General features: G+C 44.6%; 1 protein-coding gene across 28 annotated transcripts in view; it reads left to right on the forward strand.

Moving 5' to 3' along the window:
• Window positions 1-19,943, forward strand: part of NEDD4L (NEDD4 like E3 ubiquitin protein ligase) — a 1,724,212-nt gene that overhangs the window by 1,357,821 nt on the left and 346,448 nt on the right. For 24 of the 28 annotated variants that reach the window (XM_086960462.1, XM_086960464.1, XM_086960467.1 and 21 more), the window contains one exon: window positions 3,249-3,368. The exons of the other annotated variants lie outside the window; for them this stretch is intronic. In XM_086960462.1, coding sequence (XP_086816588.1) covers window positions 3,249-3,368 — 120 coding nt within the window. The remainder of the gene's footprint in view (window positions 1-3,248; window positions 3,369-19,943) is intronic. 28 annotated transcript variants of the gene reach the window in all.

The following is a 19,943-nucleotide window of genomic DNA, read 5'->3' on the forward strand; positions in this document are numbered from 1 at the left end:
TACAAGCTTTCTCTTCAGAGGTGGTGTAGCATCCTCATCATGTATGTTGTTGCCTACTGTTGATATGAACAGATAGTTGTTCTTGAAGTGCATGAAGCTATTCTTCAGACTTTTAACTTTCATTAAAGCTCTCCTAGCAGAATAAGAGTTACATATATATTAAAGATGGGTAGGCATTTTATAGGCTGTTTGAGAATGAAGCAGAACACTATGGGAGCCTTAAATTCTGCTACATCCTCACCTTTTATCCTGAACTGAGGACTATAAAAATGGGTGCTAGGGTATCCATAGGGCCCTGGTTCGCTAATGACAGGGGCTCACCATGCCTACTGATAGGCCGGACTGAATCTTCCACAGGAGATGTGCCTGGTTTCTAGACTCTTGTCTGAGATTGACTGTACGATATTGACTCTATCTTCCCTCTGAATATACCTAATCTTTTATATCTAGAGCTTATGTAGTGCCAAATTAATTGAATGCAGAAAATGGGTTACATGTTGTCCGGTGGCCGTCTGTTTCCTGCTGAAGAAGTGTAGGTGGTTGTTCTGTGTGAGCCTTTCTGCCTTGCAGGTTATGCATTTTCATAAAGTGATCAAACATTTGTGTTTTGTCACAGAATTGCCATTGCTTCTACGTTGCCTTTACCGATAATCTTTCATCACCCTGAATGTCATTATGCTACCTTATGGGTTCTGAAATTTGTAGTAGTCACCTGCACAATTTTAACCTATTGAAATAGTGCGCCCAGAGACCATTAGTTGTAAAGCGAATGCAAAAGACTACAAACATGGTTTCCTGCCAACATACTATGATCTGCCATTGAGTTAGCTACCCCAATGTACTCATTAGTCTCTCAAATTAATTAATGGAGAGAACTAACTTAGATGACCTTCAGCGTCTGCTTTCTGGAGGACTGCAGATGTCTTCGATACATTACTTACAGGAATTTCCAATATATTGCAGAGAGTCAGACAACATGGCAGGAGTGATTCGGGGAGTGTGATGATTGCATTCTTAAAAATGTATACAGTCTTACCTTTCTATATTTTGTCCATCAATATTTTGTCCATAATGTTTGTCCCATGCTATTCTAGACTCGATAATCAGTAGCCCTTCGAATGTGATTATACTGATAACACTGAGTTTTTGGACATCATCACTTGCATGTCAATGAGTGTTTTATTCATGGTCGAGGAAGAAGTACATTGCTCAATCAAATCATGAAACCTCAACTTAGCTTTTCTATCTTAGCTGAAGGAGGATAACATCCTGTAAATGTTTACTATGATTCTCATGCTCCCCATAATGTGTTGTCCATAAAAACCTTCATATGTAGGTGGGACAATTTCCGAGGGACTCTACGAATGCCCATTGGTTGTCTCATTAACCGACTGTCCTCTCAAGCACAGTCCCATCTGTGCATTGACCATGTGCTTATGCATTTTCTGTAAGGCTAAGTACTGATCAGGATGAACAGCAGCTACTAGGAACAAACAGGAAAATGACCTCTCTCCGCCTTCTATCACAAGCAGAATACCTTAACTGCACATTATTCTGGCTTGTTGTAAAAATGTATAGCTCATTTATTCAGGCAGGTGAGGTTGACAGTGCAGCAGGAGGCAAAGAATACATGCATAAGACTCCTGTCATAACTTGAGTTGTTAAACCCTAAACCACTTCCTAACCAGAGAAACTGAAAATGCTAATTCACTCGTTGCAGCATCGGGAGATGCATTCTGTGAGAGACACCCTTGTTAGGGAAGTTGCTTAAGATACTGTATACCTTATTTCAGTTCCTTTTGTTCACATACCTTATTTCAGTTCCTTTTGTGCACATAATGTTTAACCAGTGTTTATGCAGCAGACATACCACCATATTTGTGGTATTGAATTTGTATTTTTCAGGCTGATTCCATCGTGTCAGTAGTGAAATGTCCTTGATTAGGCCTAGACTAGGACTAGAATTGGTGAGCTCTTCCTTCTAACATATAATCATCTGTCTGGAGAGCTATAACATGTCAGGGGTTTGGAGCTGCAATTGTGTGGTAATTGCAGCTAGAGAGTTATCATTCGGCCTAAACTTGTACAGATGACATTTGTATTACGTCAAAAATGGCTTTCTCTCATCTCTTCTAACTATGGCAGTAGGACCCATTGTACATAAGTAAAAGTTAAAAGGCTGGAGTCTACGGAAATGTATGCCTGTTTTGGCACGGCCTCTGAATTCACTGTGGACTATTGTTCAATCATAAATGCATCTGTTGTCTTATAGGTATCCAAACCTTAATGTTCAGGCTTAGTAAGTGCCCTTGGTGGCAGGACATGATCGTGTTCTAAACTTTTATTTTTACAAGATATTCCTTCAAGGAATAGGCTCATGATCAACATATAAAAGTTACATTTTGTAAATGTTTAATAATCCATACACCTTCACACACTAATAACGTGGTCATTTTCTAACAGTTCAATTCAGTGTATTAGCTGATACTGAATTGTAATATTTTGACACTTTTTTTTAACCAAGTCACAAATAGTCTTCTGGGAAATGTTAGAATCTCAATATACACATACTAAGATTACATTTGTCTCCCATTAGCCCATTGAGACACATTTTTGATTGTTAATAATGATGTCATTTCCCAGTTCTCACATTTCTAATATTACTTAACCCCTCTACCTCGAATTCTTAGATTGTCAAAGAATTCCTTATATACTTTTACTTACATTAGCAGATAGACCAGCTCTGTGTTAGTCTAACATCTTGAGATTTCACAAACACTACTGTAGTATACCCCTTTGCTTGAGCTCATCTCTTTATTCATTTTTTCCCTTAATACCGAAGCTTGTGCTAAGCACCCTCGTACACCTCAACATATTTGTAGGGGGTTTTACTGAAAATTAAAGAATAAAGACCCAAACATGGTAAGGCACGTGTGCATTTGTTTCTTACCCTTTGTACAAAGAGTTCAACCGCTAAAAAAAAAATCATGGTTATAATGTTCATTGGTATGATATTTTTTTTTGTAGAAAGCATTGGGAAATATAATGTAGGTTTTAGTTTTTATTCTGTATAGGGAGGCATAGGCTTGATGAACTTAGACACCATCTAACATGTGGGAGAATTCTAGGGCATCCTGAATTTCCGTTTCCTTTGTTAATATTAGGTCGTTTTTTGACCGTAATTAGACTTTTGTATATGTATGTAAGGCTGCACAAATATTTCTAACTTATGTTTGCCTCCATACTAGCTTGCCGAAGATGGTGCAGCTGGGTCAACGTCAAACAGTAACAATCATCTAAGCGAGCCTCAGATAAGGCGACCGCGTAGTCTCAGTTCACCAACAGTAACCTTATCCGCTCCACTAGAGGTGAGAGTTTGTCTCATCTAGCACTGGTCTCTTCTGCAGCACAACATCTTCTCATTGTTCTATCACCATCTAACTTCCATTGGTATCTCCGACTTGGCTGCTGCTCTTTCTTCTCATCTGATCGTCCCCTCTTGTCTTCCAGTGGCTTTCTATCTTCAGATTCTCTGCATGCACGTGGCTTCCACTTTTACAGACATCTGCGCTAGTGTCTCCTCAGTTCATTTTTTGTTTCCATGCTGAATTCAACATTCTTCTTTCACTGTCCTGCCATGCAAGAGTGAGACACTTCCAAACGGAAGACCATACATCACAAAGTGTGGGTTTTCTTGTGATAATGTACAAGTATATATACACTATACCTTGCACCCTGGGGTTAATGGATTTGTTGGAGGAGAGGATTATGGTTTTGCTACACTTCCAAGTGTCTACTGTTTTGATATTTATTGTGTGAAATACCTAATATCTAGAACAAATGACAAAGCCCACCCCCGTGTTGAACAGAGGTACCATATTGTTCCCTCTAATGCTGCATCTTAAAACAAATATTATGATTTATTAACGGAAAAGCTTGGAACATTTGCCGTCGACTACTTTCTGCTACAAATATTGGTGCAATTATATGTGCTCTCAGCTGCCTTTAACTTTCCAATAAGCTTTTGTTTGACTAGGAGGTTGGTATATTCGCTCCTTAAACTCCAATGAAATATCTCAGAGCTAGAAATTGAAAACGTAATGTTTTTGTCAACTCAAGGGTTCATGCGGAGAAGCGCATGGCATTGGAGACTACTGAAACATTCTTCTGTCGAAGTATGAGAACCTGTTAATTCAGAGTTTTCATTCGGTTTGAACACCAGAGATTTAAACAAGTAGACACGTATTTTTTCGAGTAGCGGTTTCTGCAGTAGTCTGTGACACTGAAAAATAAAAATATTAACAGTGTTTAAAATTGTCTCTTAAATTAGCGTCACTGGAAAATTACAGTTCCGGTTTGAAATCTACTTGTGAGTATTGAATGATAACTGCGAGGTACGTCTGTGAAAAACCCATTTAGTATGGCTACTGGTACACAGCTGGCCCAATGTAGTGGACAGCTCAGGGAAACTTGTTTTTATGGTTATATGATATCACGTGCCCCCCTAGTGCTTTGATTGGGAGATGTTTGTATCTGCGGTACTGTGTTTGGTGTTGTCTGTGAATAGATTCCGTCTGTTATAATAGGGGTAGTGGATGCTGGATGTTGACTTGACCCTCCACCTAACCCGTGCCAGTTCTAACAGTCCATTTGCTTGTGTTGTTGGTAGTCCTCGTGCTCTATGGGCTACAGCTTTATCTTCCTTGCTGTTTGGGGGGTATAAATGTGAGGAACTGTGATGTGTAAAGAGATGATTGTGTCGCATTATTTTATTTTTTTGATTCAGTTGCTATTCTGCTTGGTTAGTTACCTGGTAATCCTCAGCGAGTGGTAGTTAGCAATTTCCATGAAGAGTTTTTAGGATTTTGTTGGGAACAGTAGGGTTTGGGATGTTGTGCATCAAAGGTTTTTTGGGGGACGGGCCCTGGCACACTCTAATCCCACTGCAGCAGGGCTTAGTTTGCCCAAGTCCTCACTCTGACCTCCGGTTGCTGGTGTAGCTGAGTCAGCACTTGTGCTGCCCTTGTGCCTTTTCAGAAGTTTGAGGTTGGATAATTTTTATTTTTTATTTTTCAGAACGAGATTTTTGCATTTCTTAGCCAACAGGTGTTGGGTGGTGCGAGTTTCTGTTTCAGCAGTTCTAGTGCAGTACATGGAAGTTATTACACCGAGAAGTAGAACTCCTCTTGTTTCATGCTTTCCCTCCTAGGTACCATTTGGAACTGTAGTTCTGCACATATGTGGCTATTCATGGTAAACGTTTGTTTAATTTCAGTACCTTCTTTCCTTTCAGTACCAGAGTGTTTAAAATGAATTATGGTTTAATAATCTTATTGCTATGTGGATCCATTGTTCTATCTATCGTTTATAGACTATTGTTTAAATAAACTTTGTTTATCAATCAATCAAAATCAGTACCTTCTGCAGTAGTGATATTCATTTTCTCTTATGGATCGCCAAGTTTCTGGAAAAGTCTCTTCGGAGCACTTCACCACGGTAAAATGTAATTTACTGGGGGTTCCAAAAAAAGCCTTGGCCATGGTCGTCTTCCAGTCCTACAGGTTTGTAAATGTTCTGCTGTGAGGACTACTGAACAGTGCTTCAAATGTCTATGGAAGACCTGCTGTCGTAAGACATGAAATAAAATATTCAACACAAGAAGGCCTGAAAAGCAACCAATGATTAGTGCACCAAATGGACAGTGACAAAACTGGCCCTGCTTTAGGAATGCCTCTTTTAACATTAAACATCTTTCACAGCTTCACTAACTATGTAGTGAAAACAGGAAATGTCCCTGTATTTTAAAAAGGTATTTAATAAATGCAAAGAAAGTGTACTCTGTTATTCTGTAGGACTAGCGGTTGACTTACCTGCAGGAATGGCCTGTTCTTGGAGAAGACCCACATAGTCGGGCAATACACAGATCAATCACAAAGGAGTAAGAAAATACAGCTTATTTGCTATCTGCTAATTTGATTCTCTAAAGCACAACATTTGACTGCACCATAATTGCATTCGAGGCCTGGTCCACAAAGTGTACATGAAGCTGGTTCTCCACACAGTTTAGGATCACTTTTTGTCTGCAAATGTAATACATACCTTGTCCAGCAGTGACAAAAGTACGTACCTTTGGTGGACAAACTGTAACTGAGTCTGGCATGGAGACCTAGTGATGAACGTCATCCCAAATCAACTAGACTGTATCTGTCACCTACTGCAAGTGGATCTGGGCAGCCCTCAGAACAAAAAAAGCACAATGCCACCAACTCCTAACAGGGGACCCTCCGCTCCGTCTTGGATCCTCCTGCAATTTGGAGATTAAAGGACTTTATTTTTCGGTTCTGTAATGCTCAAACCACCTAGCCGCAGGAGAAAAAAATCTAAAGCGCTTAGCGATGCCTATGCAGAACACGAATGTGAAGGGTAATGTCACTGAGTAAAAAAAGTCCCAGTAACCTAAACCCACTGAGCTGCAACTCTCCTTATTCATATCGTGTGTGAACTCTTGCCATCCTTGCAGCGAAAAGTGGCAGAAGCCTGGCAACACAGGTTACTGTGAGTAAGCTGCCTGCAAGTTGACCAGGTTATGATGAAACTGGTGTTCATATGCTTCCACTGAAATGCGGGGATAGCTTTCGCTTATACAGGCTCATGAAAGATCTGCATTGCTGGATGGGGCACCCAAGCCCACTGGACAGGGACCCAGAGTCAACTATTCATAGAAAACTGATTTCAGCGAGGGAACATCTGCTTCACCTGAGCAACAATGTAACCACAATGAAAGCACATTTTTATTTATATATATATATATATATATATATATATATATATATATATATATATATATATATATATTTATTTCCAAGTACAAACTTTTTATTTAAAAAAATTAATAAACTACAAACAGTAAACACAGCTAAAAAGGCAAGTCCATCTACAGATGTAACATGGCTAACTCAGGATAATTGCATGCCTGCAGGTGGGTGAGTGAAATAAATCATAAGGGCTAAAGAAATAAGAACGTGGGTCCCTTTGTTTCGAGTGGGTAAAAAAATGGTGGCAACCAGATATTTTGGCAGTTAAAACAGTTAAAGGAGGTCCAATCTAGTTTGCGTCAGGGACCCAAGCCTTCCTTTATTAACAAACTGAAGGTGTGTTAAAGCATTCCAAATACAAGAACAGACATGTATGTGGTTGCAAGCAAAAAATAGTATTTTTGTAAAAATACACCACAGCACTGGAAGATATTTTAACGACGGGTTACTCTCCCTTTTCATGGTGTGGTGGTTTAGGACCTGGAGGGTACAGCACATCCTTTGCAAACAGTCTCCAGACTGACAAGTCCTCCACAATCCTTTAATTTTGCCTAGTTCCTATCTTATGGTCCACTTCAGTCTCCACGGCTTTGTGCCACATTTTAGCCAATTCTTTAACTTTGGTGGTTCAAACTAGCCATTTCATTGCAGTACACTGCAGTCACCAGCTAGGAGTGATTTGTTGTCCTTTTAATTGGTTTTGTTCTTAGTAGTAATGGGGACATGGCCTGAATGGTCCACTTTGGGGTATAAGCTGAGGTGCAACCCTGCTGGATATTTAAAAATATCCACTAAAGCTTTTCAGGACACTCCATTCTTAGGGCAGGCCCTCCACAAATAAGAGTGGTCAGTATCTCTGTACCAAAGACATTCATCACTTTCTCCACAGTAAGTCTTATGTAGGACCGTAGGAATCACGCGTGTGGGAAAGGACGTTAAATTATGTCAGTTCTTTGATATTTATTAACACAAATTATGTTCACGTCTGTACCAGATCCTGGATCACTGTTATAAGAGAAAACAGCTCGGTGGTATTAATATTATTAGCATTATTGGTAATAACTTTAATTTTAGTGGTAATAATAACAGCTATACACTGGTCCCTTCCCGCTCTTTACTTTTTTCAAACATTTTCTGATTAAATAACGAATAAGCTGCAAAATGAATTTTAGCTTTAATTCCGTCTCACAAAGAAAAAGAAAAGAAAAGGAAGAACATTGGCTTATAGGAGGTATCTTTTCTGCAAGTAATGAAACCCTGCAGTTCCTTTTTACAGGACCCAACAATGGCATTTTCCATCCCATAATACAGTAGAGAGACTGTTAAAGCTCATTTCTTTTCCTTGCTCTGAACAAACAGCATCTTCCATTACTGAGCAAGGATCTGTATTATATAGCGAAATTGCTACTGAGCTATTTTAGAAGATAAGCTGTATATGTTAGGTCTTTTCTCCTCGCTGGCTAGTAATATTCCTGTTCTTATTTTAAGTTTCCCATCCTGTGTCAGTAGGAGATCTCAGAAAGATCTTAATACTTTATTGAAAGGTTTGCCTAGCAGAGAATCACTCTTCTGAAGAGTGATGTGTCAAAATGTTTAGAAGGACACGTTGTACCACGTAGGAATGTGTTTGAAGGGTTTCTTGGAAATGGCAGGGAAACCGGCATTGCAAAATTGTGGTTAATAATTAGGTACTTCCTTCTTCAGATTTCTAATTTTATGAATATCCAAATGGCTCCCCACCAACAGCTTTCCATCACTGCTAGGTGCTGCTATGCTACTTTAATCACTGCTTTGTCAGTCCAGGCTGTAATGACATAAGACTATATATGTCGAAGATTGATGCATGGGCGTCCACTTCTGTTTCTCTATACCTTACCAATGCAGGTTCTGAGCACTTCTTTAGTATCTAGTGCTGAACGTCCTCCGCGAATTTGACAGCTACTAGGTAAATTATTACCTCCCTAAGTCTCTGGTATAAGCCATGTTGAGGCAGTCGTAAGAATATTTGCTTATTGGATCCACATGGCATTTGCATGTCATGTCTATAATTTCACCATGACCCCTCAGCCTGTGTTTTACCATGCACCCAAAGAATATCGGAGAGGAAGGCAAAGTTTTGTTTGGGCAAGAGTTCATATCGGAGTTTCCAGCTCCAACTTCCCATGCCAAGCCCTTTGACAACCTTGCTGGGTATCTTGAGGAGGGCCCTGCATCCCCCTGGACCAATCTTCATGGGTGTACCTGATCCTGCAGGTTTGGAGAGTCTGGCAGTTTAGACCTGAGCTTCATCCTCACTCCACACATCCTCTGGCTTCTACATCGTTGCTGGTTCTGTGGAAGCCCTTGCCTACCTATGTAATTTGCCTTCGGGACCAATGAAAACGGAGATCTCAGGTCAGAAAGTCAGTGGTCTTTATTCACGTGGTAAGAGAAAGAGTTTGAGTATCTAAGTAACTTTGTTGTCAGCATAGAGAATACCGTATGGAAGGATCCTCCTCTACCTCAGGGTATCAGGAGAGACACTTTGGACCACCTTGTGGGGGAGCAAGGAGCAGAAGTTCAGCATTTAGTTGAGCCAACCGAAGTATCAGACAAAGCATTACAATTATTTTTCTGTTGTTGCTCATTTGATGAACTTTAAGGCTGAAGGTACGTTGACGTCTTACTCAGCTTTTGTTTCCAGGAATATCCTGCTGTTGAGTAAAAATGGGACATTCACAGGTCATGCGTCATATGGTTAGTGTTAGTTTGAAATATTTGCCATTTAAGTATGGTGTCGAATGACTGAATGATATTGAAGGATCATGTGTCATTGAGAGACACTTTGATGAAGGAGATTGTGATGTCAAAGTAGATTATGATGAAAGTTTAGCGTGGAAGGAAGCAGTTAACCATAGTAAAATGTGGTTTCTGAGGCAGAGAAGTCACTGAAATGGTCCGAAGTTATTTTGGCATTTAAAAAAAATTCACTACCCTGAAAAGGTTTGAATGGTCTTGGATTGTCCTCTGTACATTCAGTTTTGGTGAACGATTATTGCAAGTGACACTGCAGATGAAATCTCCATTGTGGAGGCAACCATTTTAGGTTTGGAATCAGGGAAAACATTGGGAAGACTCTTGCATATACATAGCGAAAACAAGAGGTAAGACGAACAATATATTTTATGACCAGCATCCTCAAAAATGGTTTCTCTCTATGTCGAATACTTGAAACCACAAAAATGAAATCCATGGCCATACGTCTTCCCACTTTCATACAGAATGATCTCCATGTTCTCATGCTTCACCACCCAATTGTCTATCCCTTATTTCCACATTACCTTAAACAGTTTTCTGACCTTGGCAGTGTCAAAGCTGGGTGGACCAGTTTAATTAGTTCTGCATCCAGCTTTACCCATCCCAACTGTTTCTTTGAAACCAAACCAGCTCACGCGCACTTTGGAAAATGTTAGTAGTTTCATCCAATCTTATTCTTTCTATCCGATGTCTCAAAATAAAATACAAGCATTCCAAAAAGGATCCACCATTTTTAGACTCTGAACCGATGCCAGAGATACTATGATGGGATCACAGGTATGGGAACGGTATCTATTCACCTCTGCAGTGTCCCCTACTGCTTCAATCAAACTCTGTGCACATCCACGTGTTGTTGGTAGAATGATCTGTCATACACCTGCCACATTCATGGGGAGATATGAAAGATCTTTTTGGGGGGGTCATAAAGAAAGGTTCAGCGGTTCGTGGCCAGTGAGAGACAGCAGGTACTTAACCAAATAGTGAGTGCAGATTTGGTAATGTCAGTTCAAGATGAAAACTTTTTTGTCATGAACAGTTCTTATGCTGACCGTTCTGGTGGCAGCTGACTAGCTTGCAAACTAAAATATTGACAGACTCCTTTTTGATGGAAAAACTTATTGAAACCCGAAGCAAATCATAATCATTTTTATGTAGTCATATAGTTAGAAGTTTCCTTTCATTTTCGCAGAGAGATTTGTTGTGGATTTTGAGATGATTTGGTAAAGTAAACTTCGAAGAAACCTGTTGACTGAGCTTTATCATGCATGAACGTCCACCCTGCATCCCCACAATTTATGGTGAGGATCCCATTTGGGGCTCTCTTCCGGAGTGTCTCATCCTTCAATCAATCAATCAGGTGTTTATTAAGCGAGACTACTCACCTGTGAGGGTCTCAAGGTGCTGGGGGTGGGAGGTAGCAGGTCTCTGCGCTTGTCTGTCTACTTGGCCTTGTTCACTCCTTTTTCGAATGGTTCTCATCAGGGTGATTACCAAAATGAGATGCCCGTTTTTAGGTCTCGCACTGTGTAGGCTGCGCTTGTGCAGTCTCGCTCCGAGACTTTGTCTCTAGTAGTGGGACTTGAACCTGCCCCTCTTCTCCATTGGCTGGCTTCCTAAACCGAGGCCAGCCATTGGAGGAGAGGGGCGTCACTCCGTTTAAGCCCCGTCTTTTTTGGATTCAGGGGTGTGTTTTTTCGCTTTTTTCTGTTTTCTTTCTCTCCTCTTCCCATTGACTGGAATTTTACATTCCAGCCAACGGGAAGAGAAGAGAAAGAAAAACACGCCCCGAATCAGAAAATGGCGGTGCCTTTCTCCGAGGCATTCCTACATGGCCTCGGAGAAAGATGGTGGTGTTCGACTACCCTCCTGATGGCTTGCAGCATCCTCCGGCCTCCCTCGCTGCCTCTCGCAGGGTTTTAAAAATGGCTGCCGCAATGGTAGTTCCTTTGGTTGTGATTGAAACGGGGCATATTCGCACACATCCTCTGTTACAAATGTTACACTTGCTGACACAGCGAACACCACCGAGCTGCCCTATTTTGTTTATTCCTAATCATTGGCCTTTTTCTGACGGGAGCCCCGCCCCTTCAAAAAAATGGTAATTAAAACTCCTACCTGTAGGTTTTTGGCCAGTGCGTTTCATTGTGCAGCGTGTTCGTCCCTAGAATCCTCAGGTTTGTGGCCATTCAAGGTTTCGAATTAAAGAGGGAGTCGGGGTCTAGCGGCTCTGGTAACAGGCGTGAACAATGGTGTAAATGGGGCAATAGACACAAGCCGCAGCTAGCCTGCTAATAACGCTGTCAGTCTCTCTACTTGATGCATTGTAAATCTCCTCTTTAATGATCTGGGCTAGCATACAACTCCTTCCAGTAAACAGTTTACAGAATAAACCACTTCAAACGTATATGGATATATCGAGCAAGGTGACTGCGGCATTTGCATCTTCTGAACATTTGGGCGACTGTTACTGTTAATTTTCGTGTAGGAAGCAGACATTAATTCCAGATCCACAAGAAAAACGTGTTTTTTATAGAAACACATACAACGCCCTCCCAAGAAGACGGGGTAAAAGAAGACTAACTTTTCAACATGTGTGCATTCCCAAAATGTTAGTTGGTGATGGTGACACACAGAAACTGTATTTCCATGAATGCAGAGATCGATTATAACTGCTTATAACGAATTAATAGTGTTTTATACATTGATGATGTGTAGAATCTGAAATATTAGGAAAGCGCCTTCCTCCCCCTCCCACCCCCCCCTTTAGATCCGCAGTCACAGAAGTCGTCCTGGTTTGCAACAGTTCAGCTCTGTCTCCGCGGGCGTGGTGCTAGATAGATTTGCTTTGGCGGGTTAGGGATTAAAGGGGGCATGGATAAGTAATGACTAACAGTAAATGAAGGAACACCGGGGTGTAACCGAACTGCACTGCCCCCCACTGTAGAGAAGCAGCCCTCCACGGGGAGGTGTTTACACTCAGCAGAGCTAAAAACCTCTCCGCAGGGACGCGACGTCCGCCTGCACCAGAAGTGCACTTCCGACCGCAGTGCCAGGCGGGGAGGGGCTGCGAGGATGCCCACCCCACATGCATCATATTCCAAATGCCCCTGGGGTTAGGACAGCAGGAGCGGACAGCAATCAAGCTTCTGCTTCTTACCATCACCCAGCCTCTAGCACTCTGGGCAGTAAACCCATCTGCACCCCAAGTCTACCTCATACCCAACAACCTGGGCACAGCATCAGGCGCTAGCATTGGGGGGGGGGGGACAACCGAATGACTGGGTCATGCCCTATATCCAGTGAAGAAAGCGCAAGTGAAAGTCTGGACAGCTACACAACATTGTTGGGCGATACAGCAGTCCTCCTCGTCGCCCACTGACAAGTATAGCTTGGGAAGATTCCTCAAAGACCACGTGGTAGAGAGTAACCCGCTCTTCTCAGATGCAAGGAAGAGGTGTGAAGCTGGGAGGGTGACGGCATCGGTTTATATTGGACTCCGTTCTTCCCAGACCATTTTGATGGGAGGAAACTCGGAGCGACCCCACATAGATGGTGGGAGAGATGCAATGTGAGGACTCGAGGTAGGGGCGAAGGTGGCTAGGAAATGAAGTGCCGTTTAAAAGACGGGAAGGCACCTACACCCTGAGAAAGCAGGGAGTGTGCTTTAAGGAAATTATGTGAGGTACCGACGTTTTTTAAACGTTTTTAGGTCTCGCGTAGAGAGAGACCTAATGCCGTCCATCCACAAAGCTGACTTTTACAATCCGGATTTTCAGAAGTGTACGCCTCGTGCACGAGCTTCTGCATATTCTGCCTATCAGCCTTTCACTGACTGGCTCTTCAAAGGCTCTGCTCCCCGCCCCCCGCCTGCACTTCAAGGCCGCTTGCCTTCTGTCCCTTAATCTCCCCGTGACTCCCCCCTCACCTCTCCCACTGGCCCCCGCTATTTGCTCACTCGCTCGCACATCAAAGGCTTTTTCTCACTTGTTTTTATTTCGGCCCTCTCCTTGCCACAGCGCTGCTTACACTTTATTTCATCTCCCCCTGCCTTCCACCAACACCCTCTCCCGCCCGGAGTGTGCATCTCATGGTGAAATAGCTGCAGGCGTGTCCAGTTGATTGTGTAAAGGTTGCCAGCTACATGCTACGGCTAAGTTTCAGAGGCATAATATAAATAGAGAAAGTATCAATTATCAACCTATTTATTTGGACCCGGAGGGTTTCTAACTTGTTTGTTACTGTGTTAAAATGCAAATTGTCCACATAAACATGTTTGAAACTACGATTCGTGTCTGGTGTTTTTTCCATGTTGCATGTATTCGTCGCTACTAAAAGCAGAGGTGTGACTGTTCAGAGTGTGTAATTGCACCCTCTTCGTTTTCAGACTTCAGCCATCTTCATTTCAGCACTGTATACGAGGGACACCTTCTTTTGTCTTAAACGAAACTTGCCACATATTCTATTTTTGGCAACTGAGTGAAATTCACTGCAGGGCGTGATACTCTGATATTTTCAAAACATGCCACGGTTTACTTTAAACATCAGGGTGTCATTCGACAAAGGGACTTGCATATAATCAGACATTCTTTTAGAAATCCTTTTAGAACTCGCACGAAACAATCGTGTTCTGTGCTAGTAACACCTGCTGGCTCACAGGTGGCCTCGCACAGTAATATCAACTTTTAACTTATCAGCATTGCCTACCAGCAGCACTCCGACTAGTATGTGCACTTCTCAACTAAGACTTGTGCTTTTTGGATGCCCTGTAATGAGCTCCCTTCAAGTACATAATACCTGGCCCGGACACAGCGAAACGACGATACAACATAATGAGGTTGGCGTGGGTATAAAAACACCATTAATGCACTTCGTAGTGGAGGTGACAACAAAACATGCCATAGTACGTTATTGCAAGGAAACAAGGCCTGCCGGGGTTGAGAACAAGAGTTCGCCCGCTGCACTTGCCGCAAGGTTTTTAATTTACCCCCACGCCCTCCCCAGACCACCAGTTTGCAGAACACTTTAAAGTTTCATGTATCATCCGGGGTCACAGGAATTGTGCGCTTCTGCGGCCGCGGCGTTTTAGGTATAATTGTGGGGTTGCCGCATATGCCACATAATCCTTTATTTTCTGCATAATCTTCCGACTTTACCTCAAAAATGTTTTTAGCTCAAATTGATCACAAGTTGCTAAAATTACAAGGACTCGTGTTGCAATGCAAGGGAAGGCTCTCGGCAAAAGTTGACTGGTCACCTTTCAGTTGCTCATTTGTTTTATTTGGGTGTTAAATCGGCGTTAATGGGGTGAAACATTTACGCAGAGACTGCTACATTGTAAAATAAAGTAATACTGTCACTGAATGTGGCGCATTACGCCGCATAATTTGTCTTTTCTTGCCGCATAATTTAGTTCATCCTGACGCATAATGTGATCCTTCCCCAAGCCGCATAATTCCCGTGGCACGTGATCATAACAAAAGCGCATTTTCGGCATTGGGGGCAATGTCATATCGAACACGCACAACCCTTGAGGTATTCGTACACTTCAGGACCATGAATGAACCCGCGCACTGAGTGTAATAAAAATGTGGGCTCTATAATGAGAATTTAAATAATCTCACTCAGGATGAAACACAGATCCAATGTACCCGAGTCCCGCTGGCTGTGCAGAGGGTTGTACACTGGCCCTGCACCTCCGGGGTTCCAAACCCGTGGGATACATTTTAAGACTTCAGTGCCACGGAGCACAACGAAATATCCGTCCGTCAACAGACCTAAATAATTTTAATGATGACAATGGCTTGCGCTGCCTTGCTAAAGGGTTTAAATAGCAGGCGAGACTATTACCAGGTTGATTGTGTAAAGGTTGCCAGCTACATGCTACGGCTAAGTAAATTACCTATTAAACAAGCATTTGCAATGCAATAGGTCTCGCATTTGCGAAAGTTTGAGCTATTGGCATTGTAAATGACAATGCCTTTTATTTATGATTTTGAAAACCTGCAAGCTGTACGTAAACAAGCACTTTGTACTTATAGCTCTTGCTTATGAGAAGCAAAGCTGGCATTCTCTTTTACTGACAGCCATGCTTCTCGTAAGCAAGGACTGTACGTACAAAGTGTATGTTTATGCACTGCTTGCAGGTTTTCAAAACAAATGAATGAAAGGCATTGTCATTTACAATGCCCATAGCTCCAACTCTATCAAATGCGAGACCTATTGCATTGCAAATGCTTGTTTTTTTTAGGGTCGGAGGAATGAAACCTGCACCCAGGCAGATGATTTTATGGCCCACAACCATCCCCGTGAACTGGACACTTCCGTGAAAAGATCAGGCTAGAGAGTTTCACCCCGTCCCCAAGCAGGACCCTTGTGTTTAGCATGTGAAATGTGCTTTTCCCCCTATATAGGATGCAGAAAATATTTTCGGGCTCGTTACTCCCTGGGAGAGCGCCTGTTTTTTTTTAATTGCTTGTGATTTACATATGAAGCGTTTAGGTGTCCTGCCTCTGTTCTCTCTTTTGGTGGGCAGGGGCTGCTCTTCTGGGGAACAAAAGTGTTTGCTAAGTTCATAGGACCCAGCGACGGGCCCTTTTCAGTGTAAAACCACACAACTGGTCGTATTACATAAGCTTCATCTTAGTTTATATTAAAAATCTCTCATCTGCTCCAAAAACGTAAACTGAGATGTGTGACCTCCCGCCGGCTTATTCAAAATGTCAGGAGGGGCTTAAAATGGACACCGCCCTTTAACGAGGCTGATGCACGCCCACACCTGTACTTCCCTACACATCTCCAAGAGACCTCGGCTCTGATAGCTCTGATATACGCCTGGAGGGGAAATAGCTATAAGCCTGGAGGGGAAATAGCTGCATCATTTTTACCCTTCAGAAATCCGGTGACATCCATTTAAAAAAAAATAAAGATCAACACTCGCGTTTACATTTATACGAGACTAAAACGGGAATCTCAGCTGGAAAAAAACGCTTCTCACGGCAGTGCTTATTGAATCACACGTGCCTTTAGGCCGTCCGAAGCTTCTGGCGCCTACCTCGCCACACACCTCGCCTCAGTGAATAACTTGTGCCCCTCCCCCTTGAAAGTTCCCAGCTGCCAGTAGTACTCTACCTTCAGGGAGACTTGAAAGGCCGCTGCCCCTGGCAGGAAATGTATGAGTCGATATCATCTGACACCAGTGACCAGTCCAGTGACCCCAACCTTAATTCCACTAACACCTGCAAAACCAGCAGAGAGCCCTCGCCCCGCCCTGGAGCAAAACCTGCATTCTCTTCAGGAAATCGTTGCCACTGCAGTCCGCTCTTTAAAAGTAAAGGGTCCCGAGCAATCCCTGAACAAGAAGCTGGTCGCCGCCAATGGAAGAGGCTGACAATGTGTACATTTATATGTGCATTGAGAGGAGCAACCCAGCAAGTTCGCTGATGGAGCTAAACCAGTTTACACTAGGAGGAGGAGAACAATCGAGCCAACAAAAGATTGATCAAATACATTGCACAATATGTGAAGCTTTAAAAAGTGTCAACAATGTACAATGTTAACTTTAGTGTGTAGTATATACGTAGTCAATAACACTCTTATTGAACTGCATTACACACAAACACTATAGTGTATAGCCGGGTCTGGTGGTTCAGTGCACTAATGCGTCCATTGCAGGGGCCTGTGTTCGACCTCATGGTCACAGGTTCAAATCCCAGCGGGTCCACTCAGCCTTTCATCCATCTGAGGTCGATAAAATGAGTACTATTCAATCAATCAATCAATCCCGTCCTTTGTATAGCGCACTACTCACCCGGGAGGGTCTCAAGGCGCTGGGGGAGGGCAAAGTTACTGCTCGAACAGCCAGGTCTTGAGCTGCTTCCTGAAGGCGAGCATGGTCTTGGGTTCGCCGAAGGTGGGTGGGGAGGGAGTTCCACGTCTTGGCTGCCAGGTAGGAGAAGGATCTTCCTCCGGCGGTGGCTCTGCGGATGCGTGGTACAGTGGCGAGTGCATGGCCGGTCGATCGTAGCTGGCGGGTGGGCGTGTAGAAGGTCATGCAGTCGTTGAGGTACTTGGGGCCCAGGTCGTGGAGAGCCTTGTGTGCGTGGTTGAGGAGTCTGAACGTGATTCTCTTGCTGACGGGGAGCCAGTGCAGGCCTCTCAGGTGTCCGGTGATGTGGCTGTGTCGGGGGATGTCGAGGATGAGTCGGGCGGAGGCGTTTTGGATGCGTTGGAGTCTTTTTTGAAGTTTCGCTGTGGTTCCGGCGTAGAGGGTGTTCCCGTAGTCCAGTCGGCTGGTGACGAGTGCCTGGGTGACGGTCTTCCTAGTTTCCGTGGGGATCCATCTGAAGATCTTGCGGAGCATGCGCAGGGTGTTGTAGCACGAGGATGAGACGGCGTTGACTTGTCTGGTCATTGACAGGGAGGAGTCCAGGATGAAGCCCAGGTTGCGTGCGTGGTCCGTCGGTTTGGGAGCGGTGCCCAGGGCCAGGGGCCACCAGGAGTCGTCCCAGGCGGAGGGTGATGATCCCAGGATGAGGACTTCCGTCTTGTCCGTGTTCAGTTTAAGGCGGCTGTTCCTCATCCAGTCGGCGACGTTTTTCAACCCTTCGTGTAGGTTGGCTCTGGCGGTGGTGGGGTTGCTGGTGAGGGAGAGGATGAGCTGGGTGTCATCGGCGTAGGAGATGATGTTGAGGTTGTGCTGGCGTGCGATGGCTGCGAGGGGGCTCATGTAGACGTTGAAGAGGGTTGGGCTGAGTGAGGATCATTGTGGTACGCCGCAGATGACTTCGGTGGCCTCGGATCTGAACGGAGGTAGGCGGACTCTCTGGGTTCTTCCGGTGAGGAACGAGATGATCCATTCCAGCGCTTTTTCTCGAATTCCAATGTTGCTGAGGCGCTTCACTAGAGTTCGGTGGCAGACGGTGTCGAATGCCGCAGAGAGGTCCAGGAGGATGAGGGCCGCTGTTTTCCCGTTGTCGATCAGGGTTCTGATGTCGTTGGTGGCTGCGATCAGGGCGGTCTCGGTGCTGTGGTTGGCCCGAAACCCGGACTGCGAGGGGTCGAGGGATCCGTTAGTCTCGAGGAAGGCGGCCAGCTGTTTGTTGACGGTCTTCTTGATGACTTTGGCCGGAAAAGGAAGGAGCGAGATGGGACGGTAGTTCTTGAGGTCGGTGGGGTCCGCCGTTGGTTTCTTCAGGAGGGCGGTCAGCTCGGCATGCTTCCAGCTCTCCGGGAAGATGGCTGTGTGGAAGGAGGAGTTGATGGTGTCTCGGAGATGGGGTACGATGGTGGCGTCGGCTTTGTTGAAGACGTGGTGTGGGCACGGGTCGGTTGGTGATCCGGAGTGGATGGAGTTCATCGTGCGGGTGGTGTCTTCGGTGGTGATCGGGGTCCAGTTGCAGAGGGTGGTGGTGGCGGGTGTTGGTTCGGTGGTAGGGTGTGTGGTCTGTGCGTCGAAGCTGTTGTGTATGTCGGCGATCTTGCGGTGGAAGAACGAGGCGAGTGAGTTGCAGAGGTCGTGCGAGGGAGTGATGTTGTTTCCGGCGCTGGGGTTGAAGAATTCTTTGACGATGCTGAAGAGTTCCTTGCTGTCGTGGGTGTTGTTGTCCAGTAGTTCTTTGAGTGCCGTCTTCTTGGTGGCGCGGATCATCTGATGGTGTTAACGGATGGCGTGCTTGAGGGCGGTCCTGTTGTCTGTGGTGTGGTCGAGCCGCCAGGCTTTCTAGAGGGTGCGGCAGTTCTTCTTGGATTCCTTGAGTTCGTCGGTGAACCAGGGGGTTTTCTTGCTGCCGTGTCTGCTGGGAGGGTTCTTTAGTGGTGCGAGTTCATCGGCGCAGGCGGTCAGCCACTTGGTGAGGTTGCTGGCAGCTTCGTTGGGGTCCGTTGTGCTGGTGGGAGTGTTCTGGCTGAGGGAGGTGGTGAGTTGCTCGACGGTGATCTTGCTCCAGCATCGGCGGGGGACCTGTTGTGGGTGGTGGTGGGTCGTAGTTTTTTTGAAGCTGAAGTGAACGCTGCTGTGGTTGGTCCAGTGGAGTCCGGTGGCGTGGCTGAAGGAGATGTGCTTGCTGGATGAGAAGACTGGGTCAAGCGTGTGGCCGGCGTAGTGGGTGGGGGTGTTCACTAGTTGCTTGAGTCCGAGGTTGGCGAGGTTGTCCAGCAGGGTGGTGGTGTTTCTGTCGTTGTTGTTCTCCAGGTGAAAGTTGAGGTCTCCTAGGAGGATGTAGTTGGCGGAGGGAAGGGCGTGCGGGCTGATGAAGTCTGCAATATCTTCGCTGAATTGTGTGCGTGGTCCCGGTGGTCTGTAGATGAGGGTACCGCGGAGGGTGGTCTTGGGGT

This window comes from Lissotriton vulgaris, chromosome 3_1 (genome assembly GCF_964263255.1).
Source record: "Lissotriton vulgaris chromosome 3_1, aLisVul1.2, whole genome shotgun sequence".
NCBI lineage: Eukaryota > Metazoa > Chordata > Amphibia > Caudata > Salamandridae > Lissotriton > Lissotriton vulgaris.